Raw genomic sequence first — 18795 nt, forward strand, 5'->3', positions numbered from 1 at the left:
TGCGGCAATAAGTAATCAATACATCATGGACTGCCATTTATCTATCCACTCAACCATTGATGCAGACATTATCCCTCTATCTATCATCCATCCAATGAACTGATGGTCTGTCTACCCAACTACCTGTGCAAACATTGCCTCCACCCACCCATCTACCCAAACATCTGTCTAAACCTCACTCATCTGTCTATCCACCATCACCCACCTACTAAACAAAATGGTCTGCCCATCCACCCTTCCGCGCGCCCTTTTAACCATCTCCCTTTTCTCCAAAGACCATGTATGCCGGCCCTCACACCAGCCCTTACCTGAGCTACATCCAGATCTGTCTCAATCGTCTCAAGGTCTTTCCCCGAGGCCAAGACTTTGTGTGTGGTCTCCACGTCCCCGAGTAGCTCATCTGGGAGATCGGCCTGGGAGGAGACAGGGTTAGGAAACCTTGAACCTGGTCGATGCCAGCAGGAAGACAGTCTAGACATTTGAGGCCAGGGGTACAAGTGAGGGGCAAAGGTCAAACAGCTGGACACCAAGGGTGTCAGATAGCAAATGCAAATGTAGTTCTTTTTTTAAATTTTATTTTTATTTATATTTAGAGAGAGGAAGGGAAGGAGAGAAACATCAATGTGTGGTTGCCTCTTGTGTGCCCCCAGGTGGAGACTTGGCCTGCAACCCAGGCATGTGCCCTGACTGGGAATCAAACCAGCGACATCTTGGTTTGCAGCCCGTGCTCAATCCACGGAGCTACGCCAGCCAGGGCTGCAAATGTAGTTCTAAAGGCATCTGTTCAAAGAGTGCCTGGATATTGATCCATAGGAAAAACATCAAAGGTCTGAAAGACCAGAGCCCGAGGCCAAGACATTCAAGGCCCTGTGGAATTAAAGGTCCTGGAATCTGGGGGGAAAACCACGCTGAGTCCAGCTGTCCCAGGGGTAAAGAGTGAGGTCAAAGGTCACAGCTTAGTTCTCTGGTGGAGAGAAGATGGGGGGCGCATAGGAACGTCAGCCCAGGTAATATGGACCCCTGAGTCAAAGGTCAGACTACCTGGACTCTTATGTAAAAATAGTAACTGCTATGGTCTATAGAACACCTACTAGGTGTCAGGCTCTTACTAAGGTCTTCCCGCGAATAATCTCACTGAACCTTTACAACAACCGATGAGGCAGCTATTTGCTATTATCCTAATTTTACAGGTGAAGAAACTGAGGCTCCACTTATCCGGGGGCAACACAGTGGTAAGCAGCAGGTTCAGGATGTGGATGTAAGTTTGTGTAATTTAAGACATTAGACGTTCTTAACTCATTGAGGTCAAACTTCAGAGAGCTCGGGTGCTTGGTCCACAAGCCAGGAGGGGCTCACCCAAGCCAATCCCAAACACCCCAGGTTTTGGTCCAGATAATGGTTGAACAATGTGGAATCGAGATCTTAAAGGCATCCCAGGCCCCGTCTCATCCCAACCTTCCTGCTACACAAATGGAGAAACTGAGGCCCAGAGAACAGCAAGGTTCAAGTCAAAGGACAAAGCAGCCTGGATCCCAAGGGCTTACCGGAAGGGGGCTCTGGGGACGCCGGGTGACTCGGGGTGCACTGGGGGTGGCGGCTACTGAAGTCCCATCTAGGATAGGTGCCAGGAGGCGACGGAGGTCAGGGCTACAGAAACGGCGGGGATCAGCGGCCAGGGTGGCCTCGCTCAGGGCAGGGGGGTGTAGGAAGGCCAGGATCCGGGGGCCAGAGGCGTCTGCAGGACACATGAGATGAGGGAGGTTGCAGGATGGTCACTCAGGGCTGAGGGGCGGAGCCCTCCACGCCAACCCGGGGGAGCATTGTTGACATCTTCAACAACCAATCAGGGTGGACACAATTCATAGCACTGGGGAGCTGGGTCTTAAAGAACCCCTGCTGGGCCAGGTGCTATCCCCTTGGTTGTCAGATTATGGCACGTCCAGGAGAGTTCTGTGGGAGGGGACAACATGGGGTGAGGGCACACAGTAGGCTTGAGATAGTAGCAATTGCCCAGCAGTGGGGAAGTGTTTTAATATTGAAAATTGACATGGCTGGACCAGGGCACACAACTGACTGGATTCCACCATTCGGCTGAGGGGGCCTTGAATGTTAGGAGAAGAGCCTGGCCCAAGGCTCTCCAGGACATTCTAAAGTCCCTGCAGGTCAAGACGTGGCCTGAGCCTGTTCTGAGCCAGGGAAGGAAAGGGGACCACCGACTCCACACCACACCCAGGAGCAGGGACTGCCAGCAATCAGCTTGGAAAAGGTGAAGCCCTTGAAGAACAAACAGGGACGGAAGCTCATCCAGGACTGGGGGGATGCCAGGGGTGGGCCAGGGAGGAAGAGGTAGTAAGGAACCAGATTGGAGAGGGTCAAGGTTACTGGAAGCCAAAGAGCAATGAAGGGGGAAGAAGGGGACAAACTGAAGGGCGGGGGCGATGGGGAGCCACAGCAGGATTCGGAGCACAGAAAGCAAACAAGACTGAAGCAATCATCGCAGGGACACAGGAGAAGAGGAGGGAGGAAAGAAGGAAGAGAGGAGAGCATTCTGGGCAGAGGAAACCACACGTGCAAAGGCCCTGAGGCATGAGAGAGCCTGGCACGTTCTGAGAGCCCCAAGGAAGCTGGTGTGGCTCAGAGTGGGTAAATAAAGGAAGGAGGCAGGAGGCGGGTCACACAGGGTCACAAGCCCACGTTAGGGCACTTGGGCTTTCTCCTAGGCATCCTGGGGACACAACCCTTCCCAGCCCCAGCCCTGCCCCATACCGAGGCTGTCCCCAGGATTACGGGTGTCCTTCTGAGAGACGGTGGCCCGCTGAACAGGTCTGCAAGAGCGTTGCTCCGTTTGCTCCAGGGACAGCACCACTCCAGTCTCTTCCACTCGGCTGGGGTACAGGGCAGAAAGGGGAGCGGGAGTCAGGGGGGGTCCTGGGTCCCGCCCAGGAAGCCTCCTTGGACGGTGTCCTTATGGGGGGCAATCCCATCCAGGAGCAGGAGGGCACCGTGCAGAAAATAATTTGTCCCATTTACTGGTTTCTTTTACAAATTTAATGTTTCTTGAATGCTTTTTATTATAATAGCATTTAAAAGAAAGTTAAGTGTATCTTCCCAAGCTCTTCTGTGGAAGGAAAGGCAGAAAAAAAGAGTTGGCATTTAGCATGGCTTTGGCAGAGGGGGAGGCTGAGGGGGGTGGGGAACTGAGAGGCAGAGAGGGCAGAACAAAAGGTATAAAAATGAAATATTCTCTTTATAGATATTTACTTATAGATATATCCATAAAAATGTATTAATGAGGAATATACATTTAACACTCCCATGTTATCAAACATGAAGAATCCATAGGGTTATATTTTAATGCATATTTTAAGATTTTTATTTCTGAAGATTCTATTCATAGACATTCAAGGGGATGGATTTATAAATACATCCCTCTTCTGTGTCCCCTGCGCCTCCCCTCCCCGCAGTCTCCAGCTGCAGAGACAATCCAAATGTTCGCTGAGCAAACTGCCTTTTGGAGAATTGGTCTGGGGTTGAGGACCAGACCCTCATTTGCATCTCATTTGCATAGCGCTCTCCAGGACAGAATGTGGGCGGTCCTCCCACCAGCTCTTAGAGAAGCTATGAGCCTTTCCCACCCTCCCTAAAACCCCTTCTGGGCTGGAAAAGCCGCAGTTTAGGCCGGACCAAAGCTACCCCATCCCCTTTGAAAAACACCAGCATACACAGTACACACACTCACACTCTTGGTACACATGGGCACCAATGTCAACACTCACATATGTCCATGAATACACATAAACAGTTAAGTGCGTGTATTTCATACACTCGGTCTGGCACAGGGAGTTCCTTATTTGTTCATCCCACAAGCATTTCCCAGACAATTGCTATGGCTTAGCAGCTAAGAGCAAGGGCTCTGCAGCCCGTGCGCTCTGGGTTCAAATCCCAGCTCTGCCACTATGAGCTGTGTGACCTTGAGCTTGTGGCTGAACCTCTCTGGGCCTCATTCTCCTCCTCTGTAAAGAAGGAATAATAATAGTAACTCTACCCCAGGTTGCTACAAGGCTTAAGTGAGTTAATATATGTACAAGGGGATAGAGGTAGATGCTACAAAGGACAAGCACCTGAACACACACCAATACAGCCACATAGCCACAGACTGTACAATATATACACAGCACGAATGATAATTAATATCATATGCTCCTCCATCCATGGCTACTAAGTAAACTATCATTCCTCACCCATTTTCTGCTGGCAAAACGGCAATTTCCAGGCCCAGCTCTTTGCTCAGAGTGCAAAAAAAAAAAAAAAAAAAAAAATCCCAGGGCCCGGCCATAAAAAGACAAATCTTCATAATGAATAAAAGCAGTTTCCAAAAGAGGTACATCAGCCCCCGTCTTTCACTGTCTGTAAGTTATTCAAAGATTCTGAACTGGAAAGGTGTCGAAGTGAGAACATTCAAAAGGCCATCCATCCGTGTGTTTTCTCGTGTGACAGAAAGACGCGTGTGAACACTTCTGTCACCACCTTCTATTTTCTAATAGAATCTCTCCTTGATTAAAAAGACCCTGGGAAGACGCCTAACCCTGTAGAGCAGGGGTGTCAAACTCATTTTCACCGGGGGCTACATCAGCCTTCAAAGGGCCGAATGCAATTTCAGCTCCTTAACAGTTAAGGAGTAGTTACATCTATACAATCTGAAATTATTTCGGCCCTTTGAAGGCAACCTTGAGGTTGATGTGGCCCCGCAGTGAAAATGAGTTAGACACCCCTGCTTTAGAAATTGGGACCATGTCCTAGAAGGTACCCTTCAAAGAAAAGCTATAATTCTCTCTGTGTTGTGTGATCCTTTATTGTCTTCAATGCCATGTTGTTATTATGGTGGAAAACGTCTAAGATACACAGTGGGGTGGGGGGCTTGGCTTGCCGTTACACTTCCGTGAGAACAGCTAACATTAAAACCCAACGAGACAAAAAGAGACAATGCAGAATGCTGTCAACCACACGACCGGAGCCTTCATACACTGCTGATGGGAACGCGCCGGGGTACAGCCACTTTGGAAAAAACAGTTGGGCAGTTTCGTATGAAGTTAAATATACACTGCCCATCTGACCCATTCATTTCACTTCTCAGTGTTTACAGAAGAGAAATGAAAACACATGGTTTCACAAAGTCCTGTGTGAGAATGCTTACGGTAGCTTTTTGGGTAATCACCCCAAATGGGAAACAGACCAAGAGTCCTCCGACGGGTGAATGGGTAAACAAACTGGAGTCTATTCAGATTCAAACCCCAGAATACTACTCAGCGTGAAAAAGAGTCTAGGGCTCTATACCACATCATGGCTTTCCAGACATCGCACTGAGCCAGAAGAGCCAGACTCCTGAGGCTGTTACAGACGCCAGAATCCCACCTACACGGCATCCTGGTAAAGGCAAACTTCTAGAGTCAGAGGGCAGGCCGGTGGTTGCCAGGGGCTGGGGGTGGGGAGGAATTCACAATGAGAGAATTTGGGGGGGGGCGATGGAACTATTCTATAGCTTGATTGGGGTCACAGCTGCACAATTCCACGCATGTGTCCAAACTCCTAGAACCCTGTACCACAAAGGATGAGTTTTTTTCCTCAATGCAAATTACACCTCAATATTTTTTAAAAGCAGAACAACTCCCCATGAATCTGCTAGATTTCTTATTCTAACTGGAATACAGCCCTTCTAATTTAAATGAACAGAAATTCATATGCACACACAGGCTCGTGTGCTCACATGTACACACACCTGTCCACACACATACAGACTAGACCCGGCACACAGTCACCCCGCCCCCTCCCGCTTACCTGATTAGGAAGTGGACGCAGATGATACTCTCAGACTCGGGGCCCCGGCCCCCTGACACCACTGTGGCCTGGGTCTGCGTCCACAGGTAGCCACCACTCCGTGCCAGGAAGCGATACCGCCCCGTTACTGCCTGTCCCTTGCTCAGCACTGGGGAGGGGGATGGGAGGGCTCAGGGCCACAGAAGGGGCACATGGAGAGAGAAGGCTCTCGGGGCAAAGGGCTGGGCATGAAGGGGCCAGGGAAGATGGGGTTCCTTGGGGATCGGGGAGCAGGGAGCTAGCTGGCATTGGCTAGGGCCACGCAGGGGAGAGAGAGCCGGAACACATACGGGTGTGGATGCTCTGGCCCACTGCATCCGAGTCCAGTGCGTGGATGTACTCGTAAGCAGAACAGCCAATCAGATCATCGGGGCTGTAGCCGGCGACTTCCGCGATCCTGGGGGTGGTACAGCGGCGCCTGGTCAGTTCAACTGGCTGAGGTAGATGGAGGGTGGAGGGAAGGGGGACATGCGGATCCGGGGACCAAGCTGGCAAGACAGACGGAGACAGGGTTGTGGCAGAGAGAGTAAGAAATAGAGAAAGAAGAGTGCAGTAGGCTGGATAATGACCCCAAAGAGGTCCGGAGCTAATTCCCAAACCTGTAAATGTGTGAGCTTACGTGGCAAAAGGAACTTCGCGGGTGTGATTAAGTGAAGGGTCTTGAGATGGGGAGATGCCTAAATTTTCTGTGGGAACCCAGCGTAGTCATGGGGGTTCTTATCAGAGGGAGGCAGGAGATCAGAGTGAGCGTAGGAGACGTGACGGAGGAGGAGGACGGTGGAGTGATGTGCTTTGAAGGTGGAGAAAGGAGCCGCGAGCCCAGGAACGCAGGGCGTCTTCAGAAGCTGAAAAGGGCAAGGTGACAGGTGCTTCCCTGGACCCTCCAGGGGGAACGCAGCCCTCGATTTCAGCTCCATGGGGCTGATTTCAGACTTTCCACCTCCAGCACTCTGAGGGAAGGGTTTTGTGTCATTGGGAGACACTGTGTTTGTGGCGATGTTACATTAACCACAGGAAAGGAATACAAGCAAAGAGGGAGGGTGGAATGGGACAAGGGAAGAAAAGAAAGAGAAGAGTAACAGTGTGAAAGAAAAAGGAGAAGGGGAGAGAGAGGAACAAAGAAAAGCGCAAAGAGAAAGATCAGACAGAATGAAGAGAAATAAAAAGTCATAATGATGATACTGATTTAAAAAAATACACACACACACACACACACACACACACACACACACACACACACACATCTACGGTGCTTCGTACCAGGCGACCTACTGAGTGTTCAGAACAACTGCTCACAGCAGGTTCTGTTACGACTCCGTAGGATAGACGAGGAAAGCGTGGCGCAGAGACGTGAAACCATTTGGCCGACAACTCACAGCCGGGGTTTAAACCCAAGCTGTCTGAACCCAGAGTTGCCATTCCTAAGTACCACTCCGGGGCCAGGGAGAGAGGGGAGATACAGAAAAACGAAGGGAGGAAGGAAGGAAATGAAGAGCAGAGAGAAGAGACGGAGAGAGAAAATAGAGAGATAGAGTGAGAACTGATAAAGACAGTTTGTTGGGCCTGGTACCGTTTCGCCTGAATTGACCCATTTTAAGAAAGCAGTAGGACAGGGAGGAAGAAACAAAGACTACAAGAGAGAAGGGCAGAGAGAATCAAAGATAAAAAGACCCACAGAAAACTCAGCGAACTTGGGCTGAAAGAAAGAGGAGGGGCTGCAAGGAGGACGGGCGCGTGCGCAGCTGGGCTACTGCGCACCTCTCGTCACAGTACGTGAACTTCATGTCCAGGCTGTGGCGGCTGAGGAAGGCGCCCCGGCCCAGCGGGGGCTCCAGGCTGCCCGGGTGGGGGATGGCTTCACAGATGAGCACCAGGCATTGCAGGGGCGGCTCTAAGTTGGGGCTCCTGGCTGGGGAAGTCTGTGCGGGGGGCTTGTAGACCCTCATGTGTCCAGAACAGTGCAGCACCTGGTGAAGGAAGGGCGAGGCGTGATGCGCAGGGGCCTGGGGAACCCGCAGGGCTGAGAGGTATGTGTCTCTGGGCCCCACAGGTGAAGAAGAGATCCCTGAAGACTGCGTGGGCCCAGCTCAGAGAGCCCTGAGGTCCCCCAGTCCCGCACCTCCACGGAGACCTGACCTAAGGAGGTTCTGAAGATCTCCAGATTTTAAGATTCAGGGAGGTCTGAGGACCCCAGGTATAAACCGCATGGAGAATCTAGTCGCAGGAGGCTCGGACCCCGCAGGCCCACAGAGATCCAGACAAAGAATGGATACAAGGACACCCAGCCCCCCAACTCCACGGACACCCAACCTCCTGGATACCTGAAGGACCCACCAGATCCCGCCCTAAGAGAGACCCCCAGGAGACCCCTGGACTCCCCCCCCACTCCCCGCACTGCAAGCCTTCTTCCAGGCCTGGCCCCGCCCACCTTCCAGGTGGCCGCCTTGAGGTTGAGTGTGCGCCCGCGGTTGGTGAGGGTGCTCTTCATCCGCAAGGAGAAGCAGCGCTCCGTGGGGGCCCCTGGCTTCTTTCTGGACAGGCCTAGAGAGGGCCATGGTGGGGCAGGGGGAGAAGCAGGTGACGGAGGCGGCTTTGGATAGGGTCCAGTTCCCTCTAGCATCCTGGGTACTAAAGCCTCCCCAGCCTCTTGCCCAAAATTGAGACCCGGACCCAGAGAGGGTCTCCCACAGGGTAGGGTTTTCTCCTTCAGACCCAGCCTCCTGGGACAGAGCCACATCCTCCTCTTCTCATTTTTTTTTTCAATCCAAAAATCAAAGAGGAGATATTCGGAGGGCAGGGCAAAGCCGCAGTTTCTGCAATTTGGGGACAGAGGCCTCCAGGGAACTCACTCTGCTGGGGGACCAGGGCATCCTGAAGCTCCTCTTGGTCGCAGGGATGGATGAAATCAAAGATGCTGTGTCCAATGAGCTCCAGCTGTCAGGGAGGGAAGGAGGGGGCTGCCTTGGAGGGAACGCGGTTGGCCAAGGCCTCTGGCCCACCTCCCCCCTTCCCCGCTTCAGCGCCCCGTCCTAATGCAGGAGCCTGGGTTATGTCACCCATCGCCTTATTCATTCATGCATGCATTCACTCACTCATCATTCATTCATTCACTCACCACCATTCATTCATTCATCATTCATTCATTCACCCATCATCGTTCATTCATTCATTTCTTCCTCCAGCATGCTATGTGCCAGGCCCTTGTGGAGATGGAATGGACACAGCAGTGACCACTAAGACAAAGTCCCTGCCTCCCAGAGCTTACTGGGTAGTGAGGGACAGTAGCCAATAAAAGAAAACCAAACCCATATTTATCAAAATAATATAATAAGAAATACGAAGAAAACTAAAGGAGGGGGAGGCGGTGAAATGAAGAGGTGCTATTTCAGAGGCCATAGTCAGGGACAGTTTCTCTGAGGAGGTGACGTTCGGACAAATTGCTGAACAAAGCCAGCGAGGTGGCCTTGTGGCTCTCTGGAGTAGACTGTTCCAGGAAACAGAACGGCAGGTGCAAAGGCCCGGAGGCGAGACCCCATTCAAATCCCACCTGTTTGGCAAACCAAAGACCCAGGTCTTTTTTTCAATTCAGGCAGTGAGCCTGGTGCTGGCAGCGGGGGACACAGGTAGAAGGGGATCCACAGAGCACACCGTCCGAGGGTAAGATCTCCCTCCTCTAACACCACCTCTCGTTGCTGGGTTTGAATCTGGACCCTGCCACTTTCTAGCTTTGGGGCTGTGGGACATGCACCTCTCTGAGCCCTGGAGCTCAAGCTGAAGGACAAATTGGTACCCGGAGTGAGGACACGAGGCAGGGAAAAGGAACAGATGTGACTTGGAACCCATTTAAGAAAAATAATGGTAACTCTTTCCCAGGGTTTGCTGGAAAGATTAGCTGAAATTAGTTCTCCCTGAGTGTCTCTTGTTTGTCTTCCATCCCCAGCAGCCCCTACTCCTCTTCTCCCACCCGAGGCCCTGCATCCACCTCCATCAGGATCTCCCCCACTCAGCCCCCAGAGGAATCTCTGAAATGCAAATCTGATTCTACCTCTCTGACACCACCTCTCCTCTGCTTAAAATCCCTCCGTGGCTCCCCAGTGCCCTGAAGATAAACTTCCTAATTTGACCCTACTCTAGCCCCTGCTGGCTTCTCTCACCTTTTTTTCTCTCTTATCTTCTCCCATTGTACTTTGAACTTAAGCAGGACCAATGTCTTTATTTTCCCAAAACACTCTGTTTTTATCCCACCTCTGGGTCCTGGCATATTCTGTTCCCACAGTTATCTATATTCCTAGCCTTTGCTGGTCTCATTTATTTATTCTCCACACCTTTTGACGGGCCAGGTCCTTCGGGTTTCTGCTTGGAAGTGTTCTCCTCCTGGAAACCCCTGATTCCCCCCAGGTGGGGTCTGGTACCCTATCCACGCTCCCCCGGCTCCCACAGCCCCCTCAGCTAGCTGTCCCTGAGCATCCTGAGTCTTCCAGTCTGGTCACATACCTGCCTCCCTCTGTACGGGGAGCCCTGTAAAGGCAGGGCTAAGGCAGTCCTGGTCACCCGTGTCCCAGCATCACCTGCCTGCGCTAAGCACAAAGCAGGCAGCTCCTCTCACCTGACTGAGGCCCAGGTGTTTGCTGACGTTCTCCGACAGGTAAGCCATGTCTCCCTCAGCGGTGAGCACCATGACGAAACCCTCCAGGGCCTTCAGGTAGCAGGCATCCAGTTGTTCGCCCCCTGTTCCCACCTGGTTCCACTCCCCTGGTGTCCAGACCAGGGTGGGTGGGGCATCTTTAGTCAGCGGGAGGGCCCCGCTGGCTAGCTCCCCTCTGCCTTCCCTCACTCAGAGGAAATTACAGGCACCTCCCAGAAGACAGAATTGGAAGGCAGCAGGTGTCTCCCAAGGGCCTAGAACTCTTAGGACAGAATTCTAAGGGGGCGAGATTCCCGGTGCTCAAAATTCTAAGGGGCCAGGGCTTAGGGGGAGTCGGAACTCCAAGGGGTCAGGCCTCCTAAGGGTTCTGAATTCTTGGGGCAGGACCTTCCAGATGGGCAGAATTCTAGACAAGCAGGGACTCCCAGGTGACAGAATTCTAAGGGGGCACAGCCTCCCAGACAAGTAAAATTCTTTTGGGCAGAAGATTGACAAAGCCTGAAAGAGGATGGCTCCACTTTCCAAGTAATCTTTTCAAGGGTCCTGGGATTCCAAGGCGCATGCGCACGCATGTGTATATGTACGTGTGTGTGTGTGTGTGTGTGTGTGTGAGAGAGAGAGAGAGAGAGAGAGAGAGAGAGAGAGAGAGAGAGAGAGAGAGAAAGCCTCCTGCAGAGTGGAATTCTCACTGGATGGGAATTCAAAGGGATTGCTACTTACTGGGACCAGAAATAGAACTAGGGAGCTGGGGAAGGGAAGGAGTACTTTCTAAGTAATTAAAAATTGGGCAGAGAAGCCTCCCAGGGATATTTATTATAAGGGGACCAGGCCTAGTTGAGGTCTCCCGTAGGACCAAATTCTAAGAATTGAGGTGCTTTAGGGAATTAGCAGGCCCCCAAAGGGAGTGAGGCTTCCCTGGGGTGCAATCCAAGGGGCGGGACCTCGCAAGTGATGGACGTCTAAAGGGGCGGGCTCCGAATGCTCGGAATTCCAGCGGGGCGTGGCCTCATCGCCGAAGTGGATGCGGAGGGATTCGGGCTCCACACGGGAAAGCATCAGGGGGCGGGGCCTTGTCGGGATTGGCTTCCCAGAGGAGGGGCTTCCCTGGGGAAGGACCTGGCCAAGGTGGGAATTCCCAGGAGCGGGGCTCACCTGCGGCGCAGAGGCGGTGCATGCGCAGGTAGCTGATGGTGAGGCGCATGATGGAGGCTTTGTCCAGGTGGGCGCTGACCCCGCGCGCGAAAGGCAGCGTGTGCGCCAACTGATAGAGCACCTCGGTCTCCTGGCTGCGACGGCTTCTAGCCGCATCCCGGGATTTTTCCTTGCGGAGCTCCGTGCTTGACCTGCAGGCATGGGCAGCGTTCACTGGCGGCCCCTCGGGAAGGCATAGAGGTGGACGGCACAAGCACGTGCGACGCGGTTGCCACATGGGACCCGGGTTCGCGGTGTGGTCCGGGAGAGTTCCCTGAGCACTCTGGGCCCTGGAAGGCTTATACTCGGGAGTTGCTCCTAGCCTCGGTTTTTATCTGTCTCTACGCCAGTCCAGGCTGCCCTCCTGTGCCTCGCAGCGCTATTCTGTCCCCTCCCTGACTTATCTGCCGTTTGTTTCGCTGCTTGGGACGCCTGGGGCACAGGGAGGCCTCTTGCTGGGAGGGGGCCGGCTGAGCTGGCCCGGAGCTGGCGGGGAGCCAGGGAAGGGAAGGAGCGTGAAGAACACGCCTGTAGCCTCCCAGGCCCCCTGCCCTACAGGGTCCCAGAATCCCCTCTCCTGACCTTCCCGCGCCTCCGCCGAGCTGAGTCCTCAGAATCCTGGAGCATAGATCTCAAAGTCCAAGGACCCACCGACAGGGCCCCCTCTGGGTTCTGTCTGGCCAACAGCTAAACACTCACCGCTGCCCTTTAATCCACTTCCAATGCCTGGATTCTGCAAGTGGCACTGGGGGTAGAAGAATAAGTATCTTTTGGTCAGAAATATATGTCAGCTCTAGCTAGTGTGGCTCAGTGGACTGAGCATGGGCCTGCGAACCAAAGGGTCACCAGTTCAATTCCCAGTCAGAGCACATGCCTGGGTTGCGGGCCAGGTCCCCAGTAGGGGGACGGGTGAGAAGCAACCACACATTGATGTTCCTTTCCCTCTCTTTCTCCCTCCCTCCCCCTCTCTCTAAAAATAAATAAATAAAACCTTAAAAAAAAGAAAGAAATGCATGTCACTTATTTAGCTTTTACTATTGTGTCAGCTCCTGTGCCTCATGTGTGTGATACCTTAACCCATTTCCAGCACAGACAACCTGAGAAGGAAGGTAAGCATCCCCATTGAACAGATGAGTAAACTGAGGCACAGCACGGTGCAGCATTTGCCCGTAAAGAGTGAAGCCAGGGTTTGAGCACTTCTATTTTCTCTGTCCCCCTGGCACTGGGTTTGAATCCAGGTTCTGGTGCTTCTCTCTGTTTCTACCACTGTCTTCAGAGTCGAACTCCAGGTCAGTGTGAATCTGAACTCTAGTGTTTGAGAACAATTTGTAGAGTATACTACCTGTAGCCTATATAATCTTATCTATATTTACAATAGTGGTAAAACCATTCATGATAAGCAGCTATAATTTGCTAAGCAGGTGTGTGTGTAACTGGTAGAGCCAGGATTTGAACTCACTCGGGCAGTGAGGTTCCAAAGCCTTCCTACTTCTGATTCCTGCCTTGTGACCCATCCCAAGCAAGCAAGACTCTAAGACGGGAGGCTGTCCCTTGCTGGAAACCAGAGGCCACTTCTAGGGTTGGCATCAACCTCACCCCCAAACAGCCCCAGCCACAGACATGATGGGGAGTGGGGAGGAGACTGTCCCGCCTGGCTGCAAAGAACAAGACTCCCCAGGCTGGGTGGAGGGCGGAGGGAGCCAGCGATCGCCCCCCATCCCTTCCCTTCTGGCGGGTGGGTGGGGGTGCAGGGGCCTCCAGTCCTGTTCTGCCCAGAGGACATTCCGTCCTGTCCTGTTCTGGTTCTGTTCCAGCCCTGTTTGTCATCCTGCCCAGAGGGCGGGGGTGGGCGGGGCTCGGGCAGAGGGAACAGGCAGTGGGAACAGGAGCGGGGGTGGGGCCGGCCCCCACCTCCCAAGCAGCTGGGCTCTGTAATCTTCTCTGCGGCAGACTTCTCCCTCTACAGAAGGAGCCAGGGTGGCTGCCGCAGGCCCTCCTTCCGTCTCCCAGCCTGTTCTCTGACAGGAAGTGTGGGCCTCTCCTTGGTTTCGTCAATGCCAAGGTCTCCGACCTTTTCCATTAAACACGGTGGGGGGGCCAGTTCCTCTGGTTCAGGGTTCCAGTCTTAACTCAATTACTCATGAGCTGTGTGACTATGGACAAGTTGCACAGCCTCCCTGAGCAAAATAACAACACCTACCTCCCAGGGTTCTTCGAAAGATTAAATGAGTTAGAACGTATCACGGGCTTCGAAGAGGACCTGGCCATAGCTAGCACTCTCTCTATAATTCCCCCCTGGTCCACATCACGGACGGAGGGTTTGGGAGCCTCTTGGGCACTGGAGAAACTGGGGCCTTCGGTGGAATTCCGCGGTGCGGTGTGTGTGGTTACTTACGTGACTTTTACGCAAGCACTTTGGGAAGAAGTTTAACCAATAGGTGACAGTAATAACCATGACAGCCTTGGGGTATTGAACACTCACGGAGCTACGGACTCCATTATGTCCTTTCCACAGCCCTGTGAAGCAGGCAGAGCGACCTCCCTGTCACAGTTCGGGGCCCGGAGAACCCAGCTGCCAATCCCAGACCCTGCACCAACGCCCCAGTGCGAGGCATCTCAGTCAGTCTGACCGTGTAGTTGTTGGCGTCCACACCCCGCCCCGTTTTCCTGAAAAGGAAGCCAGTTCAGGGAGATGATGGAACTTGCCGGAGGCCACACAGCTTTCAGCAACAGCAACAAATTAGAAACCAGGTCTGTCTGTTTCTGCCCAGAGCTCTGTCTGAGTTGAACATGGTCGATTGCATACCAGTGGGGTGTCCTGCTCCCAAAGAGCAGTTCCCTCCCTGCTCATCAACTGCATACAGTATGGGGGAGACGAGGCATGATGGGAGTTTTCCCAGGATGTGAAACTGACGCTCGGAGAGGCAGCCACTGGCACAAGGCCTCGCAGCCTGGAAGCCGGTGAGCTGGGATTTGAACCCTGACTTTAGGGCCCTGTGTTCTTCAATGCCATGCTTTGGCAGGCGTGCCCAGCCGAGGAAACCCTGCCCTGCCCCTCCTTTGCCCAGCAGCCTCAGTCCCTTCCCTTTGTACCACCCTCGCTGTCTCCGGATTTCCCCAGCTGGACAGTCTCCCCAGCTGGCCTCTTGCCCAGCCTTGGTCCAGCCCCCTGGCACTCTGCCCAGCCCGGGACGTGCAGCTGGAACCCTGCCACCCTTCCTCTGTTCCAGCAGAGAACAGGGGGCGGGGCCAGGGCCTGGAGGCCCCAGGGTGAGGCCTGAAAATGGGGACTGGAGCTGGGTACCCCCTAACCAGGAGAGGGAGAAGCCCACTTCTCCCCAGTCCTGAAGAACTGGCCACCCATGAGCAAAGGCCTAGGGAGAGTGGGGAGACCCTGGCTCACATTCAGGGCTGCTCCTGGGCCTCTCTTTCGACACCAAGCTGGGTGTTGGGGGTCTTGCAAAAAGTGTAGAGGACGTGGGGGCCTTAGGCTGTATCTGGGCAGGGACCCTCTTGGCACTGCCCAGTGGTGGCCTGAGAGACCAGAGTCAGGGTTTGGATTTGAGAAGGAGGCGGGGGTGGGGGCCCGGAGGAGTCTCCCTGCTCCCCACCTTGCTCATTGCCAAGGTCATGGTAATCCAGTGGGGTGCCCTTACCGAAAGTCCTGTCTTCCCTGGGAGCCCTCCACCCCGGGCAGCATGCCCATCAGGAACTTCCTAAGAATATCCCTGATCAGGGCAGGGCGGCGGTAAGCCCAAGCAGGAGGAAAGGAAGGGGGTGAGGGGAGATGGGGACCCCACTCGCCATGGCCAAGGCCCCCTTCGGCCCAAGTGCCATCCTAGGGGTGCAGGAGGGGATGGAGCACAGCAGGGTCCGGGTGCGAGTTAGCAAGTGCTGTACGGCGCTGGGCTGACACCACAGGAAAAGGCTGGCCTGGGGGGGAGGGGAGAGCACCCCAGCTCAGCTGAGAGGGGCCCCCACCCACCCAGGGGGCACTGGGAGGGGTCGGGCTGGGACTGGGCCAGAAGGGATGGGACGGAGTTCCCTGGTGGGCCCAGAGCCAGGGGCTGGAATAGATTGGGGGGAGGGGGATGGTTGAAGGGGGGTAAAAAACATGGGTGTGTGGACGGATCCAATCAGACCTGGGAAGACAGGGAGGAGGGGAGGGGGTGAGGTTTCCTGGACGCCTCGGATTGGGCAGGAGAAACCAAGGGCCTGGGCCAGTTTCTGGGGTCCCCATGCAAACACAGCAGGACAGGGCCCTTGGCAGTGAACCCGGGGCACAGGTTCCCACTGCCCTGGCACCTGCTGGGGGCTGAACACAGAACCCTCCCTCTGCCCAGGATGGCCCAGCGGGGCACTGCTGCGACGTGCTCCCGATATGGTTTGCACTGAACCAGGCGCAGCACCCTCCTTCCGCCCTTCCCCCTAAAAGGCTCGGTGCCCTCAGGTCCCTGGCTGTAGGGACTGGGTGGGGTGGAGGAGGGATATCAGACCCTAGACTTTGGCAAGTGGGTCGGGCTGTTTCCCTGTGCTCGCAGGGGGTTGTCCTACCCTTCAAAAGGACACAAAAAGGCTCCTGAGAAGGGTCCCAGGTAGCTTGTGAAAGGTGAGCCTCTCTGTGGATTTCTAGGAATCCCAAGTTCAGGAGACTGTGTCAGGAAAGGCCCAATTAAAAGGGTTCCCTCTTCTCTTGAACTCAGGAGCTGACTCCCCATTTCAGGGGACTCCGTATATCTAGGAAGGCTCATTTTGGGTGTATCCCGTGTCCTTTAGGATCTCAGGAGTCTGGTGACGAAGAACAGCCTCAGTTTGGGGGGTTCAGAGGCCAGAGGGTCAAGACGTGGAGGGAGAATGCGTCCTGGAGAAACCCAGGAGCCGTTGAAACGCAACACCCCCAATTCCATAGGGACCCTGAATTTCACCCCCAACCAGGAGGGGAAGCGAATCCGGATCAGCAAGAAAGCAGGGATCATGACTGAAGTCGCTCTTGGCAAGAGAGGCGGGGCAGCCGGAGACTTGGGGAAACCCTGCACCCCTGCAACCCACCCCCTAGGGTGGAGGGTGGGGCAGAGACGTGCCCCCAACCTCCTGTTCCAGGGCCTCCTTGGCTTGCACCCACGCATCCCCCACCCGGGTCAGGGGTCCCTAGAAGGAGAGCCCCCCCCAATTTCAATCATTCCTGCCCTTGAACCCCAGTACCTTGCGCGCTGCAGCCCCAGCGCCATGGCTCGCTCGTCGCGGCTCAGGAGCCCTTGGAGGCCCCTAGCCCCCTCCCCTGCCCGGCGAGCCCCCTCCTCAGCTCCTCCCCCGTCGTATTATTGGCTGCTCTGAGCCCGGCCCTCGTCTCTGATTGGCCTAACCATCTGTCACGTCCGAGAAAGAGGCGGGATCAGAGACAGAAACTTAGAAGGCGGGGGTGGAGGAAGGGGGAGAATACGGTGGAACACACACCCCCGCCACGCCCCTTGCCTCCAACTTTCTCAACCGTGTCGCCAGCCAGGTCGGCGGCCGCGCCTCCTGGCCAGCCTCTCCAGCGACGTCCCGACACCCCTACTCTTCTGATCCACCCAGTTAACTCTGTTCCTTACTCGATCCCCCACTCGCTAACCCCCCACCCCCGCTCGCATCCCCAGTTCCTATCCCTAGTCGGGCCCCTCCGACATCCAGTCCCACCCACCCGACCCCGGTCGCCCCGTTCTGCCTCCTCTCTCTCCTCTTCCTTATCCGCTGAGTCCCCACTTCTCCCGGACACCCTCCAACTCCCTCTCCAGCTCTACAAACTCTTTCCCTCTGTACCTCACAGCTGCCTCTCAGTTCCCCAGCAGCTGCCCTCCATCCTGCCCGCTGTGACCCCAGCGCTACCTGCTTGCCTCTCTGGCACCCTTTTCAGGTTCTCCTGCTGAATGTCAAGTCAATGTCAAGTATATATGTAAAATTCAGTTACACCCACTTTTGAAAGGAGCAGAGAAATGGGATCTTTGTACCATTGTGGTAAGGAGGGAGAGGTACAAGGTCACCAAGGAGTGGGGGAAAGCCTTACGATTGGATAAGGAACAGTGTGTGTGTGTGTGTGTGTGTGTGTGTGTGTGTGTGTGTAATCTAGAGCTCACCAACATTCTGGATGCAGCTTTGAGCAGGGAAGGAGAAACTACAGCAGAAGTGTGTGGGTTTTGCCCACCCAGCACCCCACTCAGTCTTCTTCTGGGAAACCTCTCCTCTCCGCTCTGGGTTTGTTCAATTTGAGGACTGGCTCTAACCCCACCAGCTCCAGGGACTCAGGAGCCAGACCCAGCCAATCAGCTTTTTCTGTTTCCCTGGGCAAGGCGATTGGCTCAGGGAAGGCATGTGCCCTAACCTAACCCAGGGAGAACCAACTCTGAGACATTTGATGCAACTATCAAAAAAAAAAAAAAAAAAAAGAGAGAGAGAGAGAGAGATTTTCTATTTCTGCAGGTGGGAAGTGAGCCAGAGCCCATGAGGCTCAGCCTGCCAACAAGAAAGGAGAGGATTTATGAGATGAAAATCAACACAGGGAAAAGTAGAAATGAAAGATTATGAAGGACATTCTTGACACCAGCATTTGGGTGCTTGGATTCAGCCATACCTGAACTCCAGTTTAATTCTTTGAACCTTAATGAGTTTTTTCGTGTTGCTTTTTATAAAGCTTTATTTATTTATTTTTAGAGAAAGGGGAAAGGAAGGAGAAAGAGAGGGAGAGAAACATCAACATGTCATTGCCTCTCGCGTGCCCCCTACTGGGGACCTGGCCCACACCCCAGACATGTGCTCTGACCGGGAATCAAACCAGCAATTTTTTGGTTTGCAGGCCGGCACTCAATCCACTGAGCTACACCAACCAGGGCTGCTGTTGTTGTTAAGTACTGCTTTATTTATTTACTGTGTGCTTTGATTAGTTTGAGTTGATTTTAGCTGCTTGTACCCAAAAGAATTGAGGTATAAACAGAGAAAATATCTCCCAGGCCCCCAAGTACAGGCATGTGGAGGGGGAGAAAACGGGGCCCAAATTAGAAAGGGCTGCAGAGAAAGCAGAGTGCTATTCTGAGAAGCAGGGGCTATCCAAG

General features: G+C 54.0%; 1 protein-coding gene across 3 annotated transcripts in view; it reads right to left on the minus strand.

Moving 5' to 3' along the window:
• Positions 1 to 16954, minus strand: part of HIF3A (hypoxia inducible factor 3 subunit alpha) — a 30182-nt gene extending 13228 nt beyond the window's left edge. For 2 of the 3 annotated variants that reach the window (XM_053668935.1, XM_037155147.2), the window contains exons 1-10: positions 11672 to 12023; positions 10481 to 10626; positions 8724 to 8808; positions 8303 to 8415; positions 7633 to 7841; positions 6165 to 6271; positions 5836 to 5983; positions 2767 to 2885; positions 1545 to 1735; positions 309 to 413 (exon numbers count right to left, since the gene is read on the minus strand). In XM_053668935.1, the coding sequence (XP_053524910.1) occupies positions 309 to 413; positions 1545 to 1735; positions 2767 to 2885; positions 5836 to 5983; positions 6165 to 6271; positions 7633 to 7841; positions 8303 to 8415; positions 8724 to 8808; positions 10481 to 10626; positions 11672 to 11948 (1500 nt within the window). In that variant the 5' untranslated portion in view covers positions 11949 to 12023. Of the gene's footprint in view, positions 1 to 308; positions 414 to 1544; positions 1736 to 2766; positions 2886 to 5835; positions 5984 to 6164; positions 6272 to 7632; positions 7842 to 8302; positions 8416 to 8723; positions 8809 to 10480; positions 10627 to 11671; positions 12024 to 16912 lie in introns of those variants that run through there. The other variant, XM_037155146.2, reaches the window with a different exon arrangement.
• Between the last annotated feature and the right edge of the window lie 1841 nt (positions 16955 to 18795).

This window comes from Artibeus jamaicensis, unplaced genomic scaffold (assembly GCF_021234435.1).
Source record: "Artibeus jamaicensis isolate MK-2021 breed Jamaican fruit bat unplaced genomic scaffold, CSHL_Jam_final contig_1526, whole genome shotgun sequence".
NCBI lineage: Eukaryota > Metazoa > Chordata > Mammalia > Chiroptera > Phyllostomidae > Artibeus > Artibeus jamaicensis.